The 14,941-nt window shown below is 42.9% G+C and overlaps 1 protein-coding gene across 1 annotated transcript in view; it reads left to right on the forward strand.

Moving 5' to 3' along the window:
* Positions 1-2,854: 2,854 nt before the first annotated feature.
* The window catches only part of RAB2A (RAB2A, member RAS oncogene family), a 71,482-nt gene continuing 59,395 nt past the window's right edge, over positions 2,855-14,941 (forward strand). Inside the window, exon 1 of the mRNA XM_079796473.1 lies at positions 2,855-3,186. Within this exon, the coding sequence (XP_079652599.1) occupies positions 3,141-3,186 (46 nt within the window). The 5' untranslated portion in view covers positions 2,855-3,140. The remainder of the gene's footprint in view (positions 3,187-14,941) is intronic.

Below are 14,941 nucleotides of genomic sequence, written 5' to 3' on the forward strand. Positions count from 1 at the left end.
GCTTCAGGTATACAATTCCATAATGCATCATCTGTATATTGTATTGTGTTCACTATCCCATTCTTTTCTTTTTTTTAATTTTCTTTTTTTAACATATTTTTTATTGTTGGTAGAATTACAGGTTTCTCTCATTTCCCCCTTTTCTGCCCCCCCACCTCCCAGCCCATATCCATCCACCCCCAGGTCTTCAGTACCCTAATTGCCTGTGTCCATGGGCTATGCATCTAAGTATATAAGTTCTTTGGTTTATCTCTTCTCATTCCCCCAACCCCCACATCAAGGTATGTCAGTCTGTTCCATGCCTCCAGGCTTCGGGCCTTATTTTGTTAGTCAATTCATTTTGTTGATTAGATTCTACAAATAAGTGAGATCATGTGATACCCTGTTCTTTTCTTTACATACCATTGCCTCTATATCATTCTGCCCATTTCTATGACTTCTTATACACCCAATTCTGACCTTTCTCTTCAGTTTCCCTTGTGTCCATTGGGTGAAGTTCTATATGCATACTGACATGGCTACAAGACCCTGCAAGACCTGGCACCAGTGACTTCTCCAGCTACTCACCTCCTCTAACAGTATGGGAATGTTCCTGAGTTGTAAGGATGCTAGGTTTTTGTGTAATACCCTGATAGGGTTTCCTGTTGGGGCTATGAGTAAAGGCAATAGCTTTCAGAATAGTAGGAAACTGGGTTTCTCCTGGAAGGAGGGGACATTCTTGATATCTACCAGTATCACCAGAAAAGACTGAGGGAAGCACTCAGATGGGAGGGACAAGTGGGCTCTGCAACCGAGAGGCCTTGGGCAGGGACCTCCCCTCCCTCAGGGGAAAGATGAGTGAACCAGATTATGCAATTTCAGGTAACTTTTTTTTTTTTTTTTAATCCTCACATGAGGACATTTTTCCCACTGATATTTTTATTTTTATTTTTTACTAGAGGCCCGGTGCACGAAATTCATGCACGGGTAGGGTCTCTAGGCCTGGTTGGTGATCAAGGCCGATCTGTGGGGCAACCAGGGGAGTAATCAGGGGGCCACTGCTGGCACCCACCTTGTCTGGCCTGGGACCTGCGGGCTGGGGGCAGCTCTTGCATTGAGCGTCTGCCCCCTGGTGGTCAGTGCACATCCTAGCGACCAGTCAGTCGTTCCACCGTTCAGTCAATTTGCATATTAGGCTTTTATTATATAGGATTTTTCTATCACTGATCTTTAGAGAATGAAAGGGAGGGAAAAGAGGGAGAGAGAGAGAAAAAAAAAAACAAACATCGATGTGAAACACATCAACTGGTTGCCTACCTCACAGGCCCTGAACGGGACTGGGATCGAGCCTGCAATCGAGGTACCTGTCCTTGCCTGGGAATCTAACCCAAGACCATTCAGTCTGAGGGCCGATGCTCTAACCACTGAGATAAATTGGCCAGGGCCCAGATAACATTTCATGTCAAATTCTTGTATGCTGAACCTTTAGTAAAATCCCCTCCAAATACTCCAGAAAAAGTCCAGTGAGTTCACACTTTGCAAGGTCACTCAAATCGAGTAGCAACCAAGCACAGCCAGCCCAGCACGAACGTGTTAATAGAATTACATCGTGAGAGATCCCAAAAGAGAGGGAATATTAGGCAACAGGAACCAGGCCACTAAATTCCAGTCACTTCTCCCCGTTACACAACTTTAAATTCCCAGAACAGATCCATGAACTTTGCACATTTTGTTTCTTGTGCCTAAGACTTCATTCAGTTCCTTTCCCTAAAGTTTTATCCTTGTGACAAATTCCTACTCATAATTCATATGCCTGCTTCAGACATCATCTTCTAGTTTTGGGTAACCTATCCTGACACTAACACTGTCTTCTATTCTTCCCTCCTCCAAAATGTGTGCTTCTTTACAACAGGATCTGCCTTTAGTTGCAATTCCTAGGTATGCAGGAAACAAAAGATGTACTCACTAAGTATTAGCTGAATGAACAAAAAGTTATTTGTCCAGTTCCTTAACTGTGTTTTCCAATAGGTAATTTGTGAACACTGCAAAAAATTTCAAACCACACATGAATAATTCAGTGAAACACGGCTCTATCCTCCAATCACACCCCTCTCTTGGAGCCAGTTGTGTTTCCTTTCAGATTGACTATATACATATGGGTATTTAAGTATGTTCCTGTTCTTTATTTACACAATGGTAAAAATATGCATTTATATTAATGCAACAATAAAACGTAACTTATGTGTTATTTATTGCATATTGTAAGTAATTGTTATATATCATCTATGAATATATCTAGTATATACATTTATACACTGAGTCTTGTGCTTTGTTTTCGCTTACCATAAATCAGGCTTTTTATATTTTTTTACTTAAGGGAGGGCCGTGTAATACTCCAACGTAGGGGCATACCATCATATACTTCACATTCCCTCATTTACGGTCTCGAATATACAAACAGTTCATCTTCACTGTCAAGCCCTGGTCTCCAAATTCAGAAAGGTCATCGCACTCCAGCCCAGCTTATGCAGACGCCTGCATTTTCAAACACCTTTTCACGACCCCAGGGCGGGGCCCTGCTCCGAACGCGACCTTCCCACCGCGTGCCCCGCGCCCCCGCGCGCAGCGGCGACAGAACCGAACCCTCCCCTCACCTCCCCCAGCTTCTCCGGACCGCAGGGACGGCCCGCTCCTGGGCACCGGATTCACTGGCGCCCCGCCTGGCCCGGGTCGGGTGGGACGGGGCGCGGCTCGCTGGGCGCTGGGCGGGGCTAGGCCCTGTGTGGGCGGGGCTAGGCCCTGTGTGGGCGGGGCTCGGGCAGACCGGCGCAGCCGTCGTGCGGGCTCCTCCCCTTTACTCCGGCGACGCTGGCGGCCGAAGCCCTTCCGGGTCGGCGCGGAGGAGGGGCGGGGACGCCACGGCAGCTGTTATTGTTCGACTGGGCTCGGCCGGGCGCTGTCTTTCTCGTCTCCTCGGGTGTCAGTTTGTCCGGCTTCTTCTCAGCTCCTCACTCCCGGCTGCTGACGGCCACGGGCGGAGGTTGCGACGGGCGGGCCTGGCGCTTGGAGGCCCTGCGGCGGCAGGTTGAGGGGCGCGGAGGAGGAGGAGGAGCAGTAGCAGGAGGAGGAGCCGTGTGCCCTGGCACCGAGCGGCCGCGGCCATGGCGTACGCGTATCTCTTCAAGTACATCATCATCGGCGACACAGGTGAGGGGTCCCGGGCCTCCCGGGCGGGTGTCGGCGGCCTGCGGGCCGGGGCAGAGGGGCTTGACGGCGTCTGGCCCGGGCGCGGGCGCCGCCGCCGCCGGGCGCCTCCCTCCGGGCCGCGGCGCTCCCATTTCCGCAGTGCTAGCGCTGGTGACGTGGGCACTGCGAGCGCCGCGGCCTCGGGCCCGGTGCGCGGCCCCCGCCCGGAGCGCGCTGCAGCTGGGCCCGGGGCATGCAGCTGGGCCCGGGGCATGCAGCTGGGCCCGGGGCATGCAGCTGGGCCCGGGGCATGCAGCTGGGCCCGGGACAGCCGTGTGCGGTGCTCGGTCTGGGGAGTGTCTGACAGGAGCGGCCGCAGCCCAGGGCCGCCAGGGCCCGGCTCAGATGGTTGCAGTCCTTCGCCTGGGCTGCTCACTTTGGGGCCTCTTGGCCGCCCCCGAGAAAGAACAGGGGAGGCAGAGGAGGGCAGGAGGTGATGGATGGGAGGAGGGTCTGGGGGTTGCTGAAGAGTCCCACCTTCCCTGACCTACATGCATCCACCTTGGCCTGGGCATAGCGCTCCCTGGTGTGGGGCCGCCAGCTGAGGAGGAGAGGAGACCTTTAAAAAAATTTGTGTGTGTGTGTTTTTTTCAAGGCCTACAAATATATATATATAAAAATTTATTGTTTACCTTTTCTAACACCTTCACTTATTAAGTCAGAATAAATCTGATCCCATTACTTGACGGCTGAGGAATCCCTTTCGGGGTCGTTAAAGCACGAAATAGTTCCGTAGACTTTTGCCACGTGTAAACTGGGGTTATTGGATAATAATGCAAGGCCTTGGGTGCTCTGGGTGTGTGCGTGTGTGTCTGTGCGTTGGGGACATTGATTTTTTTCCATGTATCAAATCTGGGTCACAACTGCTAATTTTCGAGTTGACCTGATGACTGTCTGAAGCAGAAAGAAATTCAGTTATTCTCACTTTAAATAACATCCGAGTATATCTCACCGGTAAGTAAACAAACACGCAAAATAATTCCTCAAGGCCTGTGATTTTTGGTATTATGTGGAATCTAATAATACAACTGAGGCTTCTTCAGGTGTTATAACTATTAATATACCAGAGTCTGATTTCACTGATGACTCTTGCACAATTTTGGACGCTTTACACAACTACTTTGGAAATGTAAGATGCAGCTGTGGTTGCACTAGTGATGAAGCAGATTCAATAAGTAACACTAGGAGGATGTTGATCGCTACCTAAAAGGAAAACTTTCTGCCATAAGTAAGATTTTTCTGCTAGGTTTTTTGGTGTGTGTCTGTATGGAAACTGGATGATTTTTCTACAGAAAATCCCAGTGGTTGGCAAATGTTTAGTAGCAAATTTATATACTGTTAAAAACGCTGTGGCATGTTTTGAAGGAAAATGAAGTGGGGTTCCAAAACCCACTGACAAATTTTGATGTAGGCTGTAAATCCAAGACTGGAGAGGGACTTCACCTTAGGTGTAATATGAATGGTTTTGAAAAGTAGCGAGAAAAGTGATTGTGGACATTTGCAAGTTGCCCTCTGTCAGCTCATTTATTGAGCATGTACTCTGGGTAAGGCATGGTGTTGGGAGTAGTAGGGCTACAAATGTTAACCTGTTGGTGCTGTTCTCTTGGAGTTGGCTCTCATTTAAACACAGTCCCCAGGCAGTTCTTGCTGTTGCTGCTGTTCCCTAGTTCAAGCACTGAATATCTGACACCGGATGCTCTATTGCAGTACTTCTCCCCACACCAGTTCAGCCTGTATACTTTACTGTACGATTAATCTCACTGAATCATGACTGTTAGGACGCTGTTCCTCTGCCCACATTTTGTTTGACCTGGAAGGAACTCCGTATTTTAGCCCCGTTTACTGGTCATTATTCCTGACCTGGCTTCTGCCAGGGGCCCAGTGGCTTTTTTTCTGGCCCCTGTAGATCCCTCTGCTTGAAGTGCCTTCTCTGTGGAAATTAGATTAGTCTTTCAAAGCCTAACCTGGGTCTTCCATAATGCTTTCAGAGTCAACATATATTAAGCTCTTCAGATGTGTCAGGCTTTTCCTGGTAGCTGGCTGAAAGTGATTGCTCCTTATCTGGGTGCTATCTCACTTTGTATCATCTTTCTGTTACACGCCCCCCCCCCCCCCCCAGGCGGTACAACACTGGGTGGATGCTTGGAGTGGAAGCTCCTGTCCCATCTCCCTGCTCCAAAAGTCCATTTAATACATTGTCCTCAAGTGTAGATATCTGTTTTATCAGATTCATGTATAATCTTAGCCAGAAGACTGAGAAGTGATTCATCTTTCTGGTATTAATCCCAGAATGTTATAGAGGTACTTGTGTAGACATCTATATTTGATTATGTACTTCTTGAGGGCAGAAAAGGTGTTTTGTATGGTTTTATATTTCAGGAAGAACCTTGTAGAAGGTAGACCCTATACATTTAATTAACTTAATGCAAGAATAGCCAAACAGGCCACTGTGTAGCTATCATTATACATTAATAACTTTGACAGCAGAATTTTTTTAGCCCTATTCTGTCACTTTCTTACTGTTGATTTTGGTTGAAATGCTTTACTATAATTCCTTAATTCAAAGTACACCCATAGTTGTGAGATACACTTAATGTGGCCCTCCCCACAGAAGATGATATTATATTAGTAGTGTGAAACCCATCTTGATTTTTTTTAAGTCATAGTGTGAAAAATATACATCTTAGAATGAAGGAATCACTACTTTTCCTGTTTCACTTTCTCTAGCCTATAAAATAGTCATTAGCCTTCCCTACTCTCAGAAGTGAGAGAAAATGAGGACAGATGTGGAAGTAACATGCTCATTTTCCTTTTCAGAATCCCCTCTTTCATAGAAGAGGTGTGTGTGGTTTGTCTTTTGTTTTTAATTTCGAGAGTACGTTTATTAAAGTTGGGGACAGTGGGAAAAGGAAGGGCCTAGGATAGAGACAGCAGGAGAGAGACTAGGTGGGACTGCTTTGGCTCCCTAGAAACGTTATTGAAAAGATGTGAGCCAAGGTGGGGCTGCTGTCAGCTCACTGGAGAGTCATTGAAAAAGGGGGCCTTGGGAACAGGTTCAGGGGTTTAGCCCAGGACAAGCTGCCACTGCCCATTGCTCCCCTGGTTGCAAGTCTTGTGGGGTCCCTTAAAGTGGTTTTTTAAAATATATTTTACTGATTTTTTACAGAGAGGAAGGGAGAGGGATAGAGAGTTAGAAACATCGATGAGAGCGAAACATCTATCAGCTGCCTCCTGCACACTCCCTGCTGGGGATGTGCCCGCAACCAAGGTACATGCCCCTGTCTAGAATCGAACTGGGACCCTTCAGTCTGCAGGCTGACGCTCTATCCATTGAGCCAAACCGGTTAGGGCTCGTGGGGTCCCTTAGAGTTTAAGCGATGAATGCGTGGGTAGGGGGTGAGGGGCCATAAGAGGGAAAGGAAAGGTTAGGTCACAACTTTTTTACCTGACCAACTCTTGTACATCCATTCTTTTAAGATGATAACAAACCCACTGCTTATTGCATTTTACTGGTCCCCTTCACTCTTCATTCTTTTGAGGATAAGTGCTATATAAGAAAATAAACAAGACCAGCCTGGTTATACATTATTATATCATCTGAATATATTTTTTAAATTGAGATATAATTGGCATATAACATTGTATTAGTTCATTTTATTGATTTTAGAGACAAAGTTTTAGAGAGAGAGAATCATAGATGTGAGAGAGAAACATCAGTCTGTTGCCTCCCCCTGCACCTCAACCTGGGATTGAACCCACAACCTGGATATGTGTGTGCCTTCATCAGGAATCAAATCTGCCACCTTTTGGTGTACAGGATGATGCTCCAACCAGCTGAACCACAGCATGGGTGCTATGAGAACTTTTAAAAATTTATTCTTGCCCTAGACAGTTTTGTTCAGTGGATAGTGTCGGCCTGTGGACTGAAGGGTCCCAGGTTCGATCCCAGTCAAGGGCACATGCCTGGATTGCTGGCTCAATCTCCAGTGAGGGGCGTGCAGGAGGCAGCTGATCAGTGATTCTCTCTCATCATTGATGTTTCTATCTCTCTCCCTCTCCCTTCCTCTCTGAAATCAATTAAAATATATTTTAAAAAATTTATTCTTATCAACTTCCTGCTATATAATATAGTATTGTTAACTGCATGCTTTTCTTTACATTCCCAAGACTTACTTTTCTTATAACTGGAATTTTGTACTTGTGACCACCTTCTCCACAGACATTCTAAATAATCTTATTTTTTGTTGCTTGTCTGGAAAACTTTTGACTTTGTCTTAAATGTAAAGGTAGGCCTTTCAGTGTCAGAAATTTTTAATAGATAAGTGATGGGCCCTTGGGGGGAGATGTAGCAAGGCTTTACCTGGAAGGTGATATTTAAACTGAAATTGGAATGGTGAGTAGGGATTTGCCAGTGGAAATGAATGGTAGATAGTTGGAAGTTCATACCTGTTTTCAGCTCAGTGGATCAATCTCACCATTTGTGGTTTTAAAATGAGAGATACTGGGAAGTTAAAGATAGAGCCATTTTATTGAAGACTTTGAGTGTATAAGAGACGGAAACAATGAGAGTTGGTTGTAAGATCAGGTCGACTGGTGTGTGTATTAAGATAGGGCACACTTGAAGTTGAAAGGTTGAAAATATAAGAGAGAAAGAGCAGGAGCAAAATCCTAGAGGATTCTCTAGCACTTTAGAGGGATGAGGAACCTTTTTACTACAAAAGGTCATTTGGATATTTATAAGATCACTTGCTGGCCATACAAAATTATCAACTTAAAAATTAGCCTCCAATGTTTGGTCAAACATTTAATTAACTCACCCCTGATGCCTTGGCAGGGCCAGACCAAGTGACTTCTCGGACCTTCTCAGGCTGGATGTTCCCCACCCCTACTTTAAAGCTATAATAAAAGGAAGCCCTCTTCCTGTGAGAGACTCAGATTTGAGTTTCTTTAAATTCTTGTGAATCACCTACGGTGTTTTATGGTGTGTGTTTTTTTGTGTGTGTTTTTTTTAAGGATTCAGAGATTTTGAAAAGTTTATTAGATTATTTTCAGAAAATAAGCAGTGGAAAAAAACAAACTGGCAACTACCTGAATAGACCTAGAGAGTATTATGCTAAGTGAAATAATTCAGAGAAAGACAGATACCATATGATTTCCTTTAAATGTGGAATCTAAAAAAAATAAATGAAGAAACAAACTCATAGATACAGAGAACATATTAATGGTTGCCAGATGGGAGGAGGGGTTGGTGGAATGGGTGAAAAAGAGGAAGAAATTAAGATGTACACATTGTCTTGTATAAAAACAGCCATGGGGATGTAAAGTACAGCATAGGGAATATAGTAGTCAATAATCTATATACTAGTCTATATACTAGTATATAAAAGCCTAAGCAACTGAATGACAGATCGACCAGCAGCTATGACACTCACTGACCATCAGGGGGCAGACACTCAATGCAGGAGCTGCCCTCTGGTGGCTGGGCTCATGGCTGGCGAGCCCAGCTGCAGCAGCGCGAGCCTCTCACACCTCCGCAGCAGGGCTTCCGAAGGGCAGCAGTGGGGTCGGGATGAGCGGGAGCCGCACCCGCCGGCTGGAGCTGCTCCCCAGCCTCCTGCTGTTTTGCACACTGCTACATCCCTGAGGGGATCAGGCCTAAACTGGCAGTCCAACATCCCCTGAAGGGTCCCGGGTTGCGAGAGGGCGCAGGCCAGGCTGAGGGACCCCACCAGTGCACAAGTGGGCCTCTAGTATTGTAATAAGTACATTGGTGCCATGGATACTAGACTTATTGGGGTGATCACTTCATAAGTTACATAAATGTCGAATCACTATGTTGCACACCTGAAACTAATATAATAGTATATGTCAACTGTAAATGAAAAATTAAAAAAAATCTTTAAAAAAATTTTTAAGCCCTGGCCAGGTAGCTCATCAGTTGGTCAGAGCGTTGTCCCAACACACTAAGATTGCAGGTTTGATCTTCGGTTCGGGCACACACAAGAATCAACCAATGAATGCATAAATAAGTACAATAAGTCCATGTTTCTCTCTCTCTCTCTCTCTCTCTCTCTCTCTCTTTCTCCCTTGTTCTCCCTCCCTCTTCCTCTCACCCTTCCTTCCTATTTCTCTAAAAACCAACAAATAAAATTTATAAAATAACAACTTTTTTTAAAAAGAAAAACCAGAATTCAGAGGTAGAAAAATTCCACTAACATTTTTTTAGCTATGAAATATGAATATTTTAGTTATATAACTTCATAATTTAATAGTTTTGAAGAATAGCACTAAATTAAGCACTCATGCTAAAGAAATATAGATCCTCATCACAAATCTCTCTCTCTCCCAGGCTTCCACTAGCCTGGAGTCTGTATTAACCTTCCCTTCATGTGTCACTTATGCATCTCTAAACTATATTGTTTAGTTTGTCTGTTTTAAATGTGTTTAGTAATTTTATTAAAGGAGAGAGCTAAAACATGTCTGAAACATACCTTTTAACATCATCTAAAATTTAGACAATATACTTTTTTTGTTGTTAATCCTCACTCGAGGATATTTTTCTATTGATTTGTAGAGAGAGTGGAAGGAAGGGGGAGAGACAGAGAGAAACACATTGATATGAGAGAGACACATTAATTGGTTGCCGCGCTTCTCCCCCTCCCCTCACCCCCTCCTCTTGGACCAGGGCCAGGATGGAGTCTGCAACCAAGGTATGTGCCCTTGACTGGAATTGAATCTGGGACCCTCAAACCGGCTAGGGCAACAGTATACTTTTGTTATATTTAAATTTTTGCTTTATGCATGTTACATGTAGTCTTTCAAGATTTTTGACCAGTCTTTTCCTTTTCTGTTTCTCCTAACCAGTTTATTTGCTGCTTGCTTCCCCTAATATTTATATTGCTCCTAAGACTTTATATTGAACTATAATACCCTTGACCCTGTGTTTTTATTCTTTTTTTCTTTCTTCCCTTTCCTAGTGAACTTACCTACTCATCTCAAATAATACCCCTCTCTGCTATCTCATTGCTCTTGTCTTTTTTATCCCGTCTCCATTCCTGCTCCTGCTCCAACATGAAATTAATTTTCTTCTTTATCGTTAATTTTCTTCTTTATCGTCCCCTACTGCTCCCCCACCAGTTTATCTTGCTAGCTCTCCTCCTCTTGCTGTCGCCAGTAATTTTGCTGTTTTATTTGAGCCGATCCTGATTTTGCCAGCTCAGCTGTTTTTCCCTCTCACTCTGGCCCAGCTGTGCTTGTTCCATTTTATTTTGCTCATCCTTCTGTCTGTGAGGCTGTGTCCTTTGATACAAAAGATGCAGCCACATCCTGACCTCCCTTGCCCTTCTTTCTAGCTTTTCACTTTTTATATGAAACTTTACCTTTTGATTCCATCAACCTCATTTATTTGCAAGATTTTAAATACTCTACATTCTACTTGTAAATAAAGGATGCCTGTCAAGAAGATGCTGGATTCCCTCTGCTACCATAGATGCAAGTCAACCTTCTCCTTTGCTAGTAATTCCTGTAGTGTTTGTTAACTCAAATGACTTGGGTCTCATCCGTGGAGGTGCTGTTTTAGTAGAGCTGAAGTGAGCCTTCGACATCTTTTTCTTTTTTCTTTTTTCTTTTTATCTTAATTTTCTTTCCTTTATTGATTAAGGCAGTGGTCGGCAAACTCATTAGTCAACAGAGTCAAATATCAACAGTACAACGATTGAAATTTCTTTTGAGAGCCAAATTTTTTAAACTTAAACTTCTTCTAACACCACTTCTTCAAAATAGACTTGCCCAGGCCGTGGTATTTTGTGGAAGAGCCACATTCAAGGGGCCAAAGAGCCGCATGTGGCTCGCGAGCCGCGGTTTGTCAACCACTGGATTAAGGTATTACACATGTGTCTTTATCCCCCCATTATCTTTTTCTTTTTTAAAGCATTGTTCATTCTATGACATTTCCCTCTACTAGTCAGTCTTGGGCCTTTTTTGCTTGCCTAATTTTCTAAAATTGATTTTTTCTTTTTATTGCAAGATTTTCTGCTTTCTGGGATTTTATGGATATGCCTGAGACATATCCAGACTGAATTTATATAGAATTCTGTATCACATTAGCTTTTGGCACTGTGTCTGTAGTAGATTCTTATGAGGAATTCTCTATATTTTTTGTAGTTCATACACAATATTAAAAGCTTTTTTAAAAAAAAATCCTTCAACAGATAATATGAAGTTACTATTTTATAGATAAAGAAATTGAGCTATGTCATTTGGGACAAATTATTTATTTACTTCTTCCTTCTTCTTACCCTCACCTATCATAAGTTTTTAGTTTTCATAGCTATGATGTGATGTAGCTCTTTAAGTTTCTCCCAATTTTCTCTTCAAAATATTTCTATTTTCAGGTGTAGCTGACAATTAACTGTGTGTCTGGTCAAACCTGAGGGAGAAATGAAGAAAATTCATTGAATTTGCTGCAGCAAAATTCTTGAAAACAAGACCATGCCTGGCACAGAGTTAGTGCACCAGAGGGTGTGTGCTAGGTAGGTTAAATGCTGGGTAGGCTAAATGCACTGACCAGTTCATTTTCCCTGCTCAAGAAGAATTAAGGACACATAAATTTTTTTTAAAGTACAGTCTTTTTAATGAAAATGAGAGAAAGGGTGTATTCGTTTTGTGTTGCTACCATAAACTACCCTTAGCAGCTCAAACAACACAACTTTATCTTACAGTTCTGAAGTTCTACATAAGTTCATGTACATAACAAAAGTATGACATGTGTTTCACCAGACTAATGTCAAGGTTTTAGCAGGGCTGGGTTCCCTTGTGGAGGGTCCTTGTTCATTCATGATATTGGTAGATTATAGTTCTTTGCAGCTGCAGGGCTGATATCTCTATTTTCTTGCTGTCATCTGCGGGCTGTTCCCCACTTTCTAGAGTCCACCCGTATACCCACATTCCTTGGCATATGACTCCCTTTCTCCATCTTCAAAGCCAACAACAAGGACTCAAGTCCTTCTAGTGTCAAATCTGTCTGACTCATCGCATCTCTCTTATTGAAGCTGGAAAAGGGTTTCTGCTTTTAAAGACTCATGATTAAGTTGGGTTTGCCTGGATAATCCAGGATAATATCATCTCAAAGTCTGTAATCTTAATCACATCTGCAAAGTCCCCCTTGCCTCCTAGGGCAACATAGTCATAGGTTCTGGGGATTAGGGCATGTATATCTTTGTGTGGTGATGGTAGGGGATGGGGAGGACAGCATTATTCTGCCTACTACGGAGAGCTAGGGAGAAACATAAGATACAGTAAGTTGAAGTCAGAAGCAGCATTAATACTTGACAATGACTGTTGTGTACACCTTTTAGGTTGTTTATTTTTTGTGTTAACTTTTATTGATTGAGAAAGAGAAACATCAATTTGTTGTTCCACTTATTTGCATTCATTGGTTGATTCTTGTATGTGCCCTGACTGGAGATCAGATCCGAAACCTTGGTGTATCAGGACAACGCTTAGTGTAACTGAGCTACCTGGCCAGTGCCATGTGTATACCTTTTAGAAGTAAGCTCTGTATTTAGCACTAAGCAGTGCAAACAGAAAACTCTGCTCATTTACCCTAATTATATTATCTGTTGCTTTTTTTTAACGTATGTGCATTCATGTACTTAATTATAACTGATAATGGGTCTTAACATAGTGTAATGTAGTGAAGAATGTAAATATACAACTGGTATATTTTTTACTACAAATAATGGCCTTTTCTAATGGTCCAACTCATTGAATCTTAACAGTAATATCCACAAGGAAGGCTACATTTTACAGATGAGGAAAGGGAGACTAATCACATCACACAGCTAGTAGCTGACCAAGCTGGAATTTGAGACCAGGTCTTTCTGACTACAAAGTCCATCTCTCTCTTCCATATCATACATATCTCTTGATTTCCTCAAATTCCATCAGACCTCGTCTATTGGCTTACCGCTGCTTTGTCAGTTCCCTTTACTAAAACAGATAACCACCTCCACTCCACTCATGCAAACTAGGGATAAAGTCCTTTCTCTGCTCCTTAGTAGTTAACCTCTTGAATCTCCCTGAGTCTCAGTGTCCTCATCTATAAAAATGGAATGAATGCATGAGATAATGTATAACACTTGTCATGAATAAGGAATGGTTAATATTTCATCTTTTTGTCCTTCTTTTTAAAAATGTATTTTTTATTGATTTCAGAGAAAAAGTGTGACAGAGAAAAAGTCAATAATGAGAGAGAATCATTGATTGGCTGCCTCCTGCACACCCCCTACTGGGGATCAAGCCTAAAATACGGGCCTGCTTGTGCTCTTGACTAGGAATTGAACTGTGACCTCTTGGTTCATAGGTTAATGCTCAACCAGCTCAACCACTGAGCCAAACCGTTAGGGCCATCCTGCTTCTTTAAATGTTTCTATTCTTTCTCCATATGCATTTAAAAAACTAACCCATACTTGATCAATATTGTATAGTAATGCTGTTCATAGCAAACATTATTCTTTGCCCTTCATGTGTCCTGCTATGTTGATTTCCACTCTCCCTCTCCCCCCATCCCTGCTTGCTTTGCTCATTTGGGGCCAACTGATAACTTTGAGGAATCTGCTATACTTGACTCTAATAGTTTCCTAGCTTATGTTGGTGTTTTCTTGTACTTAGCATATTTCTTTGCATCTAGATGTTTTATGGGAAGTTCTGTAGTTTATCAGCATTTTTTAACAAGAATCAAAATTGTTTATCAAGATTTCTTTTATTCCAGGTATACATATGCAGTATTGCTTTATTTAGTCTAAATGACCACCCAACTACACTAAGGAGTTAGAAAGACTGTAGGATAAAAAAATTAGCCCAGTCGGCATGGCTCAGTGGTTGTGTCGATTTATGTATGAATCAGGAGGTCATGGTTTGATTCCTGGTCAGGGCACGTGCCGGGTTTGCGGGCTCCATCCCCAGTGGGGGGCATGCAGGAAGCAGCCGATCAATGATTCTCTCTCCTCATTGATGTTTCTATCCCCCTCTCCCTTCCTCTCTGAAATCAATAAAAAATATTAAAAAGTATATATATATTTTTTAAATTAAAAATACAAAGCCTCGGGATTTATTCTAGGAAGGACCTGTTTTATTATAAGGAACAGAAACCTATTCCAACTAGCTCACAAAAAGAGTTTTTTTGCGTGTGGGTTTTTTATTTGTTTGTTTTTAAGTGAAAGAGAGTTTATTAGTGAAACTGAGACTGAGAGAGTGACTTCTTCACAGGCATAGCAGCCATGAAAAGAGGTTTTGATAATAATTTAAAGAGTGCTCAAAGGGCCCTAGCTGGTTTGGCTCGGTGGATCGAGCATCAGCCTGCGGACTGCAGGGTCCCGGGTTTGATTTCAGTCAAGGCCACATGCCTGGGTTGTGGGCTCAATCCCCAGTGGGGGGCGTGCAGGAGGCGGCCATTCAGTGATTCTCTCTCATCATTGATGTTTCTATCTCTCTCTCCCTCTCCTTTCCTCTCTAAAATCAATAAAAATATTTTTTTTAAAAAGAGTGCTCAAAGGAACCCGGGCTGGGGGGGAGAACACACCTGTAAACAAGTCTTGGGGAACTGGCCACTCTGAAATCTTTGTTTTCTTTTTTAAAAAATATTTTTTATTGATTTTTTTACAGAGAGGAAGGGAGAGGGATAGAGAGTTAGAAACATCGATGAGAGAGAAACATC

This window comes from Cnephaeus nilssonii, assembly GCF_951640355.1.
Source record: "Cnephaeus nilssonii genome assembly, chromosome: 18".
NCBI lineage: Eukaryota > Metazoa > Chordata > Mammalia > Chiroptera > Vespertilionidae > Cnephaeus > Cnephaeus nilssonii.